Below are 16,786 nucleotides of genomic sequence, written 5' to 3' on the forward strand. Positions count from 1 at the left end.
TAGATGTGTAGGTCAGCATCTTCCACGCAAGATGAAAAGATCAGGATTCTTACTGAGAAGGCTTGTTCTGTGCAGTATTTAGCTGCTTCTACTCCTTGAAACCATTTCTTTTGCTTGCATTTAGTTTAGGATATTTCCATCTGAAGTATTTACCTGTCATTAACACTGCCATCTTGTCCTTGGATGGGGACCCACTCTTATAACTTTTTACATATGTAAAAGGCTCATTTTAAAACAGAAAATCGGATTTGTATATTTTTATGTTCATTATGTGTGATAACCTGTTCTTTTATAAGTATAAGCTAGTATTTGCCAGTGCATCGATCTTCAATCATGAATGATCAGATCCTGGGACTTCTGACTTTTGCTATCTAGTTATATTCAGTAGTTAAGAAAAACATGATTGCTGTTCATGCCTCTATAAGAATTGTAAATGATTTCTAAAAATGAATAAAGTCCCATAATCCCTTAAAATTCAGTGATCCACTTAGTTCAAATTTTCAGCATTTTAAACCAGTCAGATTTATTGTATTGCCCTACATATCTACGCTAATACAATTTATAAAGAGCACATTATCCCATTCTCCTGATGTTAGATGATCTATTTGGTAAGTTAATGGTTTCAGGGGAATATTGAATCCCTGAATTTGTAGTCACTGATTTTTTTTTTTAATATCCACAGTGATTATCTCAGAGACAACCATGCCACTGGAATGAACACACAAACACGAATCTTACCCTTCCAAGACAGATTTTATTCATGCACTGCTCCCCTGAGAACTGAAAGGGCCATATTACTTCTTAAAACCACAATAACTGGTTTTTGAGCTAACTTTGAAATTTGCAAAGAAAAGGAGCCCATAACAAATTTCCTCTCTGTCATGTTGAGCTGAGAATAGAACAGGTTCATTTTCATTCCAGGTTTGCCCTCAAACCCCCTCATTTACAAAGGCAGCCCTGCAATACCGCATCTGGAACTAGATGCTTTTCTTTCACAGTGCCCTGGAAAGACCTAGTTTCCACAAAGAGAGAAAACGTGCCAGCTAAATGCTGACAGGTCTTGAAAGATTGCAGTCATTTTTTGGGTGTTGTTAGGATAGCCTTACTTTTTAAATTTTCCTATTATTTAAAAAAGGAAGTGTTTTGTTACAACACCTGTTCACTATTAACTATGCCAGTGAGTCTGCTAGAATGCTTTCAGAAGGAAATCCTTGCTATATGAAGAAGGGTCATTTCTTGTCTCAGTGCTGGATAGCCCGGAAGACCTAGAAAAGAAACGGATCTGCCGCATCATCACCCGTGACTTCCCACAGTACTTTGCAGTGGTGTCTCGCATCAAACAGGACAGCAACCTGATTGGCCCAGAGGGAGGCGTGCTGAGCAGCACAGTGGTACCCCAGGTGCAGGCCGTCTTCCCAGAGGGGGCACTAACCAAGCGGATCCGTGTAGGCCTACAGGTATGCCCACATCAAGATGCAAGTTAACCGAACATGGATTTTATTCCAGTGATTAAAAGTCAACTTTTCAAATGGGAATTAAAATGGTTAAAGAATCAAATTATTCCTGGGTGAGCAAAAGCTGCCCTAGGAGATCATACGTCTCGTAAAGTTTTAGATGAGTGTTTGGTAACAGTAGTAAACGTTCAGTTGCCATATTTGAAGCCAGAAAACTGATTTATGAAATAAAGAGCAATGCATTAAGAAATTTGACATGGAATATAATGATATATTGTTTATTTTAATTTTTTTTTTCTTTTAAAAGGCTCAACCTATGCACAGTGAGTTGGTTAAGAAGATCCTAGGCAACAAAGCTACCTTCAGCCCTATAGTCACTTTGGAACCTAGAAGAAGAAAATTTCACAAGCCAATTACCATGACCATTCCTGTCCCCAAAGCTTCAAGTGATGTCATGTTGAATGGTTTTGGGGGAGATGCACCAACCTTAAGATTACTATGCAGCATCACAGGTGAGTCACACGTGACTACTGTAGTAGAAAGTTCTGAAAGAAGAAACTTAGATTGTTGTAAATATAAATTACTTTGGTCGTAAGATGCCTGCAAGGTTATATGCATTAATTCAGGAAAGGCACTCTAACTAGGGGAAAGGAAATGAGCTAATATTTACTAAATAAAGCCTGTATGCGAAACTTTTAGACACTTCATATACATTGTTGTTTTTATCTCCACAGTAGCCCTGTGAGGAAACTTTAATCCTATTTTGCTGAAAAGGAAACCAAGATTGAGAGAAATTCTATAACTTGCCTGAGATTATACCGTAAACATGTAGCAGAGTTGAGATTCAAACCCAAGCCCATATTCCTCAAAACCCAAGCTTTAAGCCTTCTTTGAAGACATCATCCTATACCTGTTGAAAAATAAATAATATCTTGAATAATTATACCCAATAATTCAAACTTTTCTGTCCAGGAATTGGTTATGTCTTTATCATTGATGTGCTGAACTAACTTTGGAAAAACGAAATGAAGGTTTTTAATGATTAACTGAATTTTGGTTTTTCAATTGGAAGTTGTAATAGCTTTCAGTCAGCTACCAAACTCCAGAAAGACATTCCCAGAATATTGGTCGTCTCTGCCAATAATACCACCACAGATGGTGAGAGGTGAAAAATCCACACAAGTAGCCTGTGTTAGAACTACACAATTTGGCTGATGATTTCCCTAATTAACAATAACTACATGGTGTTGGCTTTCAGTAAATATTCGTACTGTTGTCAGTAGGAATAGTGACCATCTCTGCTTGCTTAAGTATTGTTAGAATTTTTTTTTCATTTCTCCTTCATATTAGCAGAAATGTTTACCCTTTTTTTATTATCTCTTTCATTCTTCCTCCTCATTAATGTTTTTTCTGTACTCTTGATAACGAATCATTGAGACTTTACCGCATAAGTTTAATAATATGACATAATTTTAAAGTACATGGACTAAAATGAGGGTAGTGGGAAATCATATGCTTCACTTATGGCCTCTTTCCAATTACTCATTTCTGGTTATTACATAGCATTCCTGGGTATCTTTCCCATACTTTTTGGTCCATGTGTATATGATTAACCTTCCTACAATGTGCAGCATAATAGTGTGGTTGCAAAACAAGTCAGATTGAAAAATGTCCATGGTACATCCTGCCCTTATAGATGACAAAATGAAGATACCACCTGGGCCTAGGCACCATCTGATCTAGTTATTCCAGCCCTCTGTCTTTGGATGGATTTGTAGTAAACAATTTCTTTAATTTATCTATTAATTTTTACAAATATGTTAACCTAGGTGTTTGGATTTTTGTGTTTTGCTCAGTTATATTTTATGGTTCTGCTTACAGTGTATATTTTAGAGGCCTCCAAGAATAAGTTTCCATGACCTTTGTTTGATAACTCATTCCCTTCTTTAAGAAACCTTAGTCAAAATTGGTTTTCATCTCAAACGTATATTTCTCCTGCAGTGCTTGAAGACAGTTTTGTCCTATCTATGCCAACTTAATTTCTCAGTAGAAATAAAAGTCAGCATCACCCTCCATAGTGATTTGTCTGTGCACAGAGGTCATCCTTTGGCATTCAGTCATTTGCTCATTCACTTTGCAGTATTTATTGAGCTCTTAATATTTTCCAAGCACTTTTTTTGCCAGCCTTCAATTACAAATTGAGAGGAAGTTTTCTTTCTTGAAAATAATTGCATAAAATATGAAGTTAAAGAACAAAAGAATATTTGGATTTTTGTTTTAACAAAGCATTCAGCTCCTTGCTTGGTCAAAGGATCTTTTAAAATCATCAATTGTATATAATTCAAACTTACCTTCAGAGCCTTGCAATTACAGTAAAAGCTTTAAAATGTCAGCAGAGAATAGAGCGCCTAGTCATTTGAAGCAGTTATTCAAATGACCTCCCTTAAATTTAGTTCCATGAAGTGTGGTGTTTGCTGTTTGTTTTCAATGCGTCATTTTTTAGCATACAGTTTTTAGTCATTTTGCTTCCAATGTGTCATCTCGAAGGGTGAGTGAACATAGCCACTACCACAAAGACTTTATTTTACAATGCAGGGTCTGGAATTTTGCCTAATTTTTTTCAACAATCATATTATTTCAGGTGGAACCACCCCTGCTCAGTGGGAAGATATTACAGGAACTACGCCATTAACATTTGTCAATGAATGTGTTTCCTTTACAACCAATGTGTCTGCCAGGTATGGTTATACTGCATAGAAAAACCTACTGTGAAATTGTGTGCCCCCGATGTCTTTTATTTTGTTCCTTACATTCTTTAAAAGTCATTTTTTTGGTATGGTTTTAAATATGGTCTGCATTTACCTTCATATTATAAACTAGACCTGCCAGTAAATGTAATAGTGATAATGCAATAACAAGTAGTATAACAAAGCCAGTAATAACAAAGCCAGTCAGATTAAAATCTAAAGAAAATAAATGATTGTTGGCTATTACTGTATGACCCAGACTCTGATTTTAGCAGCCACTGCTGATTTTTCCAGTCCCAAAAGTCTTAGGAATGATAGATTTCCTGCTGTCAACAAAAGCCTGAACTACTTTTTCCAACAGAATGATAACCAAAACACAAAACATATCATGGTTTGCTTAAACAGTTTAGAGGTTTCGGTGATGCTTACGCGTCATAGCACATTTACATATTGCCCACTTATGTATCACACATCTTTAAAAAGCTTAAGCTATTTAGTTTTATTGCATGTGTATACACTAACTCAGTTTATTAATATGAGTTCTCATTTGCATGATTGTTAATAGATTGCCAAGCATTTTCCCATTTATTTAATTTGATTACTGCAACAACTTTGTGACTTAAGAAGGGCAAGAAGCATTATGTCCATTTTACAGATGAGAAAACTGAAGTTGAGAGTGGTTAAAGCTTAAATTCTTATTCGGGGGGAAAAAAGATAGATGCGTAAATAACAGTGCACAGCAATAGATGGGTGTGGTGACACATGTTTATAGTTCGAGCCACCCAGAGGGCTCAACTTTGAGTCTCCGGTTCTATGTGTCAATGTGCCCTGCCACTCAGGCATCCACGTTCTAATGCCAGAAAATGACAAGTTCTGAATGGAAAGGTACAAAAGAGGTACTAAAAGAATTCAGAGGAGGGTGTTTGCATCATGGTGGTCACAGAGGATGTCTGAGAAGAGGTGACTCATGAGATAGGTAGGAACCTAACAGGCAGATATATAAAAGTGGAAAAGATGGTAACATGAGCAAAGATGCAGAAGGGCATTGGGAGCTGGCAACAGTGGAGTCTGTAATTCAGCAATAATGCCAGAATGTTGGTTAACAACATTATTTACAGAAGGCCTTGTAGGATAGACCAAGAAATCATGAGTTATTATGTTATTGTATTAATAATTTAAGTTTTTCAGACAATTGAAGAAGCAGTGAATAAAGTATAGTTCAATCAGTATAAAGAGGAAGGTAATGTTGAGTGCCTGCCGAGAGCCAGGAACTATGCTGAACCTTCAACACACTATAGTAAATGAAATAGGCCAGACCCAAAAGGACAGGTGTTGCATGTAAATGAGGTACCTAGAACAGGCACATTTATAGAGACGGAAAGTTTAATAGAGGTTACCAGGGGCTGAGGTGAAGGGGAAAATTTGAAGTGATTGTTTAATGGGTACAGTGTTTCTGTTTGGGATGATGAAAAAGTTCTGGAAATGGAGAGTGGTCATATTGCACAGTATTGTAAACGTACTTAATGCCAATGAATCGCACCCTTAAGAATGGTTAAAATGGTAAATTTTATATTACATATATTTTATCACAATTAAAAAGAAGAAGAAGAGAGATGGGTCAGGAACTGAAGGAAAGAAAGGCTAAGAAGATAAGGAAATCTCAGAATACCTAAAGATTATGGGCAATGAGTTGGGGGAAGGAGAGTGATCATAGATGGAGAAAGGTTTCAAAGTAAGAGGATGTGGAATAAATCTTTGAAGTGTATGAACAGCAAATTGAGAGAATGGCCGTCTGATCGTCTCTGCTTTCTCAGTGAAGTTACCTTTCTGAGGGTCTGAGCTGAGGGGGAAGGTCCAGGGGTATCATAAAGGTTTAGCACCATTAATGTACTGAATAAAACGGTATCTGAGGAAGAAGTTGCCAAAATATGTCACAGATTTAGCTGAGGCTAGAAATCATAAATTAGTCACAAAGCTAATAGTTTCTTCTATTAATTGTATTAAGCAATACTTAGGAGTTCTGAAGCAAATCAGATTTTTTTTAAGTGGCTGGGTTGATCCAACTTTGGTGACTGTGAGTCCTTTGGAAAAGAATGATGGAATGAGGGGAAAAGCTAGGTAGATTTTGTTGAAAAGAGTTTCAGGAAATGAAATGAACAGGAGGGGCAATCATGGACAATAGAAACTCATCCAGTGAGATACTTGTCATAATGTCCAATACTGGGCTTATACCACTAAAGGATTCTAAACACTGAAGCTATATTTCAGGAGATTGAATACTCAGAAGAGTTTCCAAGGGAAAAAATTACAAACACAGTATTTAATAGTTGACCTTAAACACCTGGTACCTCTTTTCTCTTCCCCTCACCTGCTTCCTCCTTCCCATCTATCCTCCTACCTTTCCTCCCTTCCCTATCTTTCTTTCCTTTCCTTTTTACTTCCTCTCATTATCTCCCTTTCTTGCTCCCTTCTTTTTCCAAGAAGCATTTAATGATTACTTTGATCATATTGAAGGAACGGACTTGGTTTTCATGCAGTTGGCCTTCCTTATTCATAGTCATGGAGCCCACTGATACAGAGGGTTGACTGTATTCCACCATTTTAAATAAGGAACTGGAGCATCTGCGGATCTTGGTATCTGTGGAGTTCCAGGAACCAGTCCTCCATATATACCGAGGGCTAACTGTACGTTAAATTTCAGGTAACTGACCTTATTTTATTTTATAGGTTCTGGCTGATAGATTGTCGACAAATCCAGGAGTCCGTTACCTTTGCATCACAAGTGTATAGAGAAATTATTTGTGTACCATATATGGCCAAATTTGTAGTGTTTGCCAAATCACATGACCCCATTGAAGCCAGGTTGAGGTGTTTCTGCATGACTGATGATAAAGTGGATAAGACGCTTGAACAACAAGAAAACTTTGCTGAGGTGGCCAGAAGCAGGGATGTGGAGGTACTGTATTTGTAAAACCAATTTTTGTTAATATGTTGTTTATACCTTTATTAATAAATTATATTTAAAATAGTATACCATAAATAGAGCCATCAAAAAAAAAGACCAGTCGACATCTTGATCAGTTAGAAGGAAGGTCAGGGTCTAAAATCAGCCATTTTTAGCCAGTTTGGACCTATTCAGTTGGGATAGTCTCAGTGTATGTGAGGAGGTAAAAGGACTCTTAAAGATTATTGTGGGAAAAATTATGTGTCATTGATAAATTCAAAGTATGTAAATAAATATAGCAATTTATATGTTTTTATCTTTCCTTGTTATTATTTTTTGAGGTGAATATTTATTTGATTTCTTTTTTTTTCTTATTATTCTTTAATAGTGAAGAAAACAATCCAGGAAGTATATGCTTTGTATAAATGTGAAAGTATGATATCCAGGGCTTTTCTACATTACTTTTTCTTATTTCAGAATTTTCCATCAGTGTGGGCCTTTGGATATTGAACTCAAGTAACCTGACTCATTGTGATGTCAAAAAGAAATTTAAATTTAGTATTTAAAGATATATTGGTTTGCGAAGGTAACATGTTAGAGGATTAGAAATGAGACCATTAACATTAAATGCCACTATGCGTTTGAAGATTCCCATTACTAGTAAGAAGAGGGAGTGCTGGTACGTGCTTTGTCACAGATAAGACCAAATGTCAGTCAGGAGTTTAAAGATTATTGTATGCACATTTTAAGAATTTTAATGTTCCAGGTAATACCACCACTTCTTCATGTAAATAACAAGTAATAATTGCAGCTATTATATTCTGTGTTGTTTTTCTCTATGTCCACCAGGTATTAGAAGGAAAACCCATCTATGTTGATTGTTTTGGCAACCTGGTGCCATTAACCAAGAGTGGCCAACATCATATATTCAGTTTTTTTGCCTTCAAAGAAAACAGACTTCCTCTCTTTGTCAAGGTAATATATACATGGAACTTTGTAATGCATTTAATTCAAGATCAAGTAAAGCTTTGACTTCCTTTAGTAGAAGAAAATATTTGCTTTTCAGTCATTTCCAGTGATTTTTTTAAACCATTTCTGTAAAATTTTCAAGTCCTAGAAAACCAACCATTTTTTAAAATTTCAACCTTAATTTTTAGTTATAGACTATGTTTAAGGCTAAGAATGAGGGACAAATAGCCAATTCATTAATTAGAAAAACTGGCCATTCTTTTCCAAATTTTAAGAGAAGTCTCTCTCTCTCTCTTTTTTTTTTTTTACTATTAGTTCTTTTAAAAATTTGTGCTTAAATTTTTAGAACATGTGATTTCACAATTGTAGAGACCAAAAGAGTTCTTAGTGACAAATTTTTGTAATAAAAAGCTCTCAAAAGACACAGGATCTCGCTTAATCTATTAAGAGATTATCCCAGATAGAGCTATAGACTGGATATACTTTCATAAATTCATTCAACAAACATTTATGGAGACACTTCAGTGTACCATAAATTTGTCGTCCCTCTTTAGGAATATTAATCCACGTTAGGAATTTGGCAGTAACATATACAAGTTTTGTCCTAGATTCCCAGTTCTAAAGAGGGACAAAAATGGATATGAGTGAGAGATTTGTGAAATTGAAGTAATAATTCTATTTAAATTTTAATAAGTCTGTTAAGTTTTCTCAAGATCTCTACTGCAGGCCTTCATTGTGCCATTTCTGGTTCAGTTGTTTTGCCCGATTAAAGAAAGGCTCTTACAGATCACACATTAAGCACTAACTGCTGAGGGGCAGTGGATCCATTTAACACAAACAGCTGTATAATTGTGCTAATATTTGATATTATTGATGTGCAAAAGTCATTTTATAACCAACACAATACAAAAATAGGAAAACGACTTAAGTAAACATTTCTCCAAACAAGATACACAAAGGGCCAATAAGCACATGAAAATATGCTCAACAACTTAAGTGAATTCAAACTAAGACCACAGTGAGATCCCACTCTATACCCATTAGGTTGGCTATTATCACAAACAAACAAATAAACAGAAAATAACAAATGTTTGTAAGGATGTGGAGAAATTGGGATCCTGATACATTGATTGCTGGTGGAATGTAAAATGGTGCAGCCACTGTGGAAAACAGTATGGCAGTTCCTCAAAAAGTTAAACATAGAATTAGCATATGATCCAGCAATTCCTGAAGGATTGAAAGCAGGGACTTGGTTACTTGCAGTGTTCATAGTAGCATCTTCCCAGTAGTCGAAAGGTGGAAACATCCCAAATACCCATCCACAGATGAATGGATAAACAAAATGTGGTATATGCATACAATGGAATATTATTCAGCCTTAAAATGAGGGAAATTAGCCAGACACAAAAGCCAAATATTGTATGTTCCCACTTATATGAGGTACCTAGAGCAGTCAAATGCAGAGTCAGAAAATAGATTGGTGGTTACCAGGGGATCGGGGAAGGAAGGAATGGGAAGTTAATGGAAACAGTTTCAGTTTGTGAAGGTGAAAACGTTCTGAAGATGCATGGTGGTAATAGTTATACAACAGTGTGAATGTACTTAATGCTACTACACTGTGCATGTAAAAATGGTTGAAATGATGTTTTATGTATAATTTAACACAAACTTTTAAAAAGAACGAAATTCTGATATATGTTGCAACGTGAATGTATAACTCTACCTATACGAGGCACTTAGAAGGGGCAAATTTATAACAACAGAAGGTTGAATAGAGGTTACTAGGTGCTGGGGGAGGAGTAGAATGGGGAATTACTGCTTAATGGGTACAGAGTTGCTGTTTGGGATGATGGAAAATTCTGCATAGTAGTGATGATTGCACAACTTTGTGAATGTGCTTCATGACACTGAATTGTATGCTTGAAAATGGTAAGTGTATAAACGAAAATGGTAAATTTTATGTTATGTATATTTTACCACATTTTTTTAAGCTAAATGATCTTTTTTAACCATTCTAAATGACAATAGGAAAGGAGAAAAGGAACACCTCCAAATCCTTATTTAGCATTATCTAATGCTATTTCCTGATTCTTTTGATTATCATCTCATTAAAATAAATAGTGTGTATCATATGGGTGAAGCATGTATGCCTTTCTTGTTCAAGGTACGTGATACAACTCAGGAACCTTGCGGACGACTATCATTTATGAAAGAGCCAAAATCTACAAGAGGCCTGGTGCATCAAGCTATTTGCAACTTAAACATCACCCTGCCAATTTATGCGAAGGTATTGTAACCTGCTGTAGTGCAATTCAGGGAGTATAGGATTTGAGTTTCAAATTCTTTAAAATAAATAAAAGCAAAGACACTGAATGCAACCATATATAACAGTCATTTTTGATACCCTGTCCAATTTATGATTTTCCATTTAAGTAAGGGAAAAAGTAGCTCTACCTTATTTCACATTAAATTCACTCTGATGGAAAATTTTCTGTAAATACATATTGGATATGGAAGAGAGAAAATTCAAATTTAAGATTTAATTTTTTGGACTAATTTTTAAAAATTAAATAGTTCACTTTGCCTTTCTTATTGTTTTTATGTGCCCTCCTGGCACCATACTAGTACATTTCACCCTACCAAAACTTTATGAGTCTATTAGCTTTGGTTTACTACCAGTTCACAGGTAGATTATGTATTATGAGATTCAGAGCAACAGGAGGATATTTTATCTTGTTGCTAAAATAATTATTTGTTCATCTTGTAACCTGTACTGTTTTAGGAGCATCAAATTAATTTTTCAACTATTCTAACGTGATTAGTATATAAAATACTCGCATGTTATAGGAGTAGATTTGAAACATGGTTGAAAGGAAAATTCATTAATTCTTGACCCAAATCTACCTACAGGTATTACTTTCTAGTCAAACCTCTCCCCATTATAGAATTCTTTGATTACTCTGATCAAATCAAAGAAGGCAAGGGGGATGAGTTAAATGTTGGGGAGAACTTTATTTATTATTAAAAAAAAATTTAACCAGTATCCCTTTCCTTTTAATGGAAAGCTCCCACATGGCAATTTATAGGAGGTTATAGCAAGTGATCAGTGTGAATTTTAGAGATTGGGAAGTGGGATGAGTAGTGGCAGGTGAGACCTGGAGGAGAGGTAGAAGTATATTTAAAATCCTAAATCTTGACTCTGCAAAACAAAACATTTCCTATACTTCTTTTTATTTACCACAGTATATTTTTCTTACTTAATTATTCTTATAAATTAGAGATCAGTCACATAGAGATAAGCATGTAGTGTCATGTTTAACATTGTAAATTCTTATTAAATGATAAAAATTAAATGAAATACCAGTATCTGTTTACATAAATTTACATATTATTCCAAGAATTAGAATACAGCAATAGGTATATTGATCCAGTAAGTGGACTGTAATTGCACTCCAATGGTACAGAATGTACTTTGGGGTTTGTACTGCTGATCACTTTTGAGTCACCGAAGCAGAATACCAAATAAGAACCACGAAGAAATATGTACTGCTGGGGCGATCCACCTAAGTGATATATAAAGATGAATGAGCTTTGTCTCTGATTTCAATGAGCTTTCAATGTGCTATAAAAGAAAGCATTTAGTTTATTATTACTTTTTACTTTTAAGTCAAGATGTATCAGACACAGTTATTAATGCTGTGATGGTCCAGGACAACTTTCCATTTAGTAACTCAAAACAAAAGAAAAAATTGCCAAACAGTGTATAGTTCAGATATATTTTAGAACTTAGTAGCTCTTAATTATAATAGAACTCCTAAATATTGCCTGTGTATTGAAAATATTTTCACCATATGTTTATTTGTGGCTTTTAACATTTTTAGCCAATATCTGTTAATGGCTGAGATATTGTCATCACCATTTCTGTAGACATATGCCATCAAGTCCATTAAACGTCAAACTTTGAGGCTGCTGGTAACGGAGCATCTGAAATTAGTATATTTATAATTTTAGTTCTTTTGTCTAGTAGATTAGTCTATTTATAATCTTGGTTCTTTTGTCTCTTGAATCTACAGACATTTGCATTTAAATCAATCTTCTTTAATTTTTGTGCTTGTTTTCTGTACACTGTTAGTAAGAAAAAATACAAGTACGCTGACGTATGCTTACCTATTGATATCTGTTGTCAGGGTATTTAGTCTTGTCTTTTCTTCTAAATACTCTCCACTCTTCCTGCTCTCTTTTTTCCATCTTGCATGGCATCTTGGGGCGGCAAGGAATCAGAGTCAGATCAAGAACAGGAGGAAGAGGTAATTGTGTGGCATTGTCACTTGTTAATGGCTGTGTTACTGCTATAACCACTGATAAGAGCACATGGTTACCTGTGTCTTAGAAGGGTTACGCCGTTGTCCTTAGTAATTAAAGGGTCACGATCTTACTTAACCTCTCTGAGCCTGTTTTCTCATCTTATGGACTGATTTCAGAGGACAGTAAAATTTCCCTATAAATTCTTACCTGTCTTTATGCAGCAATATAGATTTCTCTACCAACAGCTGAAGACCAAAACCATTATCTCAGTGGTTCTCAAAGGTTGGTCTGGAGACGCCTGGAGGTCAAAACTCTTTCCTTAATAGTACTGAAACATTTTTTGCCTTTTAGCTCCCATATCCTCACAAGCTACATAGGAGTCTTGCAGAGGCTCCATTACATGTGATGACGTCATCACCCTGACACTCTGGAATGTGCGCTTGTGTATACTTGGGTTCTTGTATATTTATTTGTAATACACATATTTATTTATATATGTTAAACATAAACAGAAGTTCTTCAGACTCCTCAGTATTTTTTTAGGAGTGTAAAGGGGGGTTAATAACAAAAAGTTTGAGAACCACTGAAATAAAAAACTTTAAGGAGCATATAGTTCATCCATTTGACTATACTAATATTATAATGCAGAACTCTGCATATAATGAGCACTTCTTATAAGGTAGATTCTTTACTAAGTGCTCCACATACCCCACCAACACTGATCTCACAGTCACCCTGTGAGGTGTGTGCTATCATATCATAGATGATATGTGACAGATGAAGAAAATGAGCCTTAGAGAGGTTACCTTGAATAAATAGCCATTTGAATTATACCTGCTTCGATAGTCAAAGCAAGTGTGTGTTTGTTTCCCTTATAAAGGTCTGAAAATGCCCAAACATTATCATAGAAATGAAAGAAATCATTGGAAAAGTCCATATACTTAACTGATTAACATATAGCTTCCTGTTTCTAAGATAGACAAATGGAATTGTTATTAGCTGCACGTAAATGTTGTCAAATATACTAATTTTATTTTTAATGTTATTCTGTTGGATTTAAACTAGAAAACCATAAAGAAAAACATAATAAACACCCTTGTACTCACCAGCTTAAAATGTAAGGCCTTATCAGTTCATAGACTGCCCCTGAATTCACTTCTTTACCGATACCCAGGCAGTGGGGCAGGATGAGAGACTCATTGTCCTGCCACGTATAACCAGATACACAATAAACTTATGACAAGACTGAAGTCATTTTTTCCCTCAACTGTGCAGTCACTCTTTGTCTCTCATATTCAATTTCCTTTCTGTAGTTGATGACTCAATCCCCAAGCTGTTCAAGATGATACGTGCATACCTTGTTGAAAGAGCAACACAATTATGAAACCAACTTTGCTATGTTCAAATGAATTCTTCCATTAGGCTTATGATTTTTCTAATGAGTATTTTCAGGAACTATTCAGGGCGACAGATCCAGTTTGTATTCTTTTCAGGATTTGGAATTCTGGTTTATAACTAATAATGAAACTACTTCTGTAGAATGTAACACCCTGGCATGCTCTTTGTTCTTTCCTTTCTCTCAACTAAATTGACACTTACTGTTTAAAACCTACTTCACTTTTTTCCTGGCCTTTTCCGTAGTATGTATTTCTAACATCAAACACACCTGCATCATACCTTCCCAGGAGTAACATGTTAGAAAGGACTCTCCACCCATAGTGTCTAGAAAGGAGATTTGTTTTTTCAAAGTTAGGATAAGAATCAGAGACTCTAGGGAAGAACAGTAGCAAATTACTCTGAACTTCCTCTAGCTTATGGCATTTCCCACGTCTATAAAATAGGAGCTTACTGTACACATCAGGGGCTGTGAGGCAAGATGCTATTTGTAACCATTCAATTTATGTATGTTTTCTTTCAGATCGATATGACATCAGAAAAAAGTAAGATTTCAAATAAAATTGAGTTTGTTTGAAAGCTGGCTACAATAAAGAAAAGCATGAATCAAGATGCAAGCTAGTTGCCATTACTAACCACTATAATAATTATGTTTTTATACTATCCTTATTAATCATTAATATTTATTTAGAAAAGCAGCTTGGCCAGTTAAATTATGAATATATCTAATTTGTGAGCTAATTAGCAGTAAAATGCAATGATTATTCATCTAAGCATTCACTTTCTTTTAGATCCCTGTTAACCCTGCTATTGCTGTTATGCTTGTTTAGAAACCCACCCTACCGTTTTTGTCCATTTGTTAGCATAATATTATCATCTCATTTTTTTTAAGCTCTGACATGACAGTATCACTTTTTATATCAAGCAACAACTGACATCAGTAGAGATCTCATTATTTATGTAGGCTACACCTGCAAAAGTGATACTGTCTTAATAGTTTTCAGCTAAAGCTAACTCTCCCCTCACCCCACCCCGACCCCTACCCCTTACACCTCTTACTGTGGTGAAGTATAACTGACTTTTCTAGGGCTGAGGTCTAATGGACTTTTGTGAAAACTTTCTGAAAAAATTAAGAACCAGAAAAGCAAAAATTAAAACCTCCTGGATGAAATTATTAATCACAGTAGTATGTCATAATAGTGCTAATTTTAAATAATGATTCAAAGCCTAAACGTAATCTAGTACAAAGAGAACTGGTTTTTACAGACTTTGAGAGAGCTCTCTTAGAGTTCATTTCAGGTTTGTAACAGTCAATGAAATTTTTAGTGTGTTGAAATGTTTCTGGTGACTCTAGCTTCTTATGTGGAAGAAGTTGAGTTTTTCAGGTTTCCTTCTTGCTTTTATGCCCCAAATGCTCTAGAAAAAATCTAATTTTTAATGTTTATTCATTTTAAGATTTATTTTGATTCACTGTATTTCTGGGTGCTATTCCCAAAAGAAGAAAACTTAGAACCATGTTTAATATGGTCATCAGGCCCTATGCAATAATCATCAGGCTTTTTTTTTCCCCCCTTCTTTTGAAGTCCTAGCACAATGTAATTTACTGCTAAGTTATTGAAATACTTTCAAATGAGAGTCTCCTTACCCTCATGTTAAATCATTATTCAGGACTAGAATATTTGAAATTCTGGATGTTTTCATTGTTTTATATCTGAACAAATCTGTATTGATATAAATTAGTTTAATATATCTTTGTATATGCATTTCACATAGTATAGCTCCTCAACATATACTGATTCTCTCAAGAGAAGGCATTTATGTTTATAAAAAAATTTACATTATCATTGCCTTCATTAATTCCTCTTTTTAAAGAGATTTTATTATCCCACTTTCTTCTCTGGGACTACGATGTTTATTTAAATAGCCCTTTGTTCCTTGGATACAAGCTAGTAGGAATTAAAAATTCATCCATCTGGGCTCAATCATTTTTAAAAAGTTACTATATTGCTGTAATGTCATAGATCCTCCTGAATGACTCCCAGGTATTGTGACTGCTTTAAAAGTTTCAAATATAGACTCATGTTTGGCTTTCTTTTAGTATAAAGACAATCATAAAATAATCTTCAACCAGGCATGAAATAATCTCCAAAGGAGGGCTCTGTTGAAAGGACTCTTTCCTAAGGTCTTTTCAAGAATAAATTCTAAGAGAGTTTGAGTTTTCCCCCTTGCCTTTAATGGGTGCAGGCCCCCACTACCTATGCCTCAAACATACTGCATCGAGCATCTTGTATGTGGACTTTTAGGGAAGTAAATACGCTTCACCACAGTAACGTTTTCCATATTTGTTCTAATTTCTTACCATTCTCCTGCCTGCACATTTCAGCAAGGCCACCTCTCCCACCAGTTTTATTCCACCTTTGCTTTGCATGGAAATAACTTGGCTTACATAAACTGTGCGTGTGTCCTGTGTGACTGTCTCTGATTTGGGTTGCCATGCATCACATTTTAACTTTGGACTCACATATAAGTTTAATCACAATCGTTGTTTTTGTTGTTTTTCTTTCCTTTCCTTTCTTTCCCTCCTTGGTCTGTCCATTACGTGTCTAAACAAGGAGGTTGCTCCAAGGAAAGGACCATGCCTCTCAGCACAAGACTGTTTGTTTCGTTGTTGGTGTGAATTTCCCTTAGATGAAATGCCGGTTTGCAGCTGATTCAGATATATTTTACATAGTCATTGTATATTGGCAGAACTAAATATACTGAATTCCAGATTTTTGTATGATTAAATAATGTCTATACATCATTAGACGATATTCTGAGTTTGCTACTACTGGCTTTCTCCTAGAGGAAATCAACTTTCTGCAATTTCTAATGCTTTTTTCCTTTTTTTCCCATGTTCATCTTTTTTCAACATTGGTCTGTAACATCTGAACAATCTTGAGATATCTCTGTGTAATTTCACTGCGTTCGTT

General features: G+C 35.2%; 1 protein-coding gene across 11 annotated transcripts in view; it reads left to right on the plus strand.

The window, feature by feature from the left end:
- Window positions 1–16,786, plus strand: part of ANK2 (ankyrin 2) — a 242,476-nt gene that overhangs the window by 196,551 nt on the left and 29,139 nt on the right. For all 11 annotated transcript variants that reach the window (XM_082653618.1, XM_082653622.1, XM_082653624.1 and 8 more), the window contains 8 exons: window positions 1,246–1,457; window positions 1,762–1,966; window positions 4,096–4,192; window positions 6,929–7,157; window positions 7,995–8,120; window positions 10,279–10,401; window positions 12,389–12,421; window positions 14,338–14,359. In XM_082653618.1, coding sequence (XP_082509744.1) covers window positions 1,246–1,457; window positions 1,762–1,966; window positions 4,096–4,192; window positions 6,929–7,157; window positions 7,995–8,120; window positions 10,279–10,401; window positions 12,389–12,421; window positions 14,338–14,359 — 1,047 coding nt within the window. The remainder of the gene's footprint in view (window positions 1–1,245; window positions 1,458–1,761; window positions 1,967–4,095; window positions 4,193–6,928; window positions 7,158–7,994; window positions 8,121–10,278; window positions 10,402–12,388; window positions 12,422–14,337; window positions 14,360–16,786) is intronic.

This window comes from Grampus griseus, assembly GCF_964374135.1.
Source record: "Grampus griseus genome assembly, chromosome: 4".
NCBI lineage: Eukaryota > Metazoa > Chordata > Mammalia > Artiodactyla > Delphinidae > Grampus > Grampus griseus.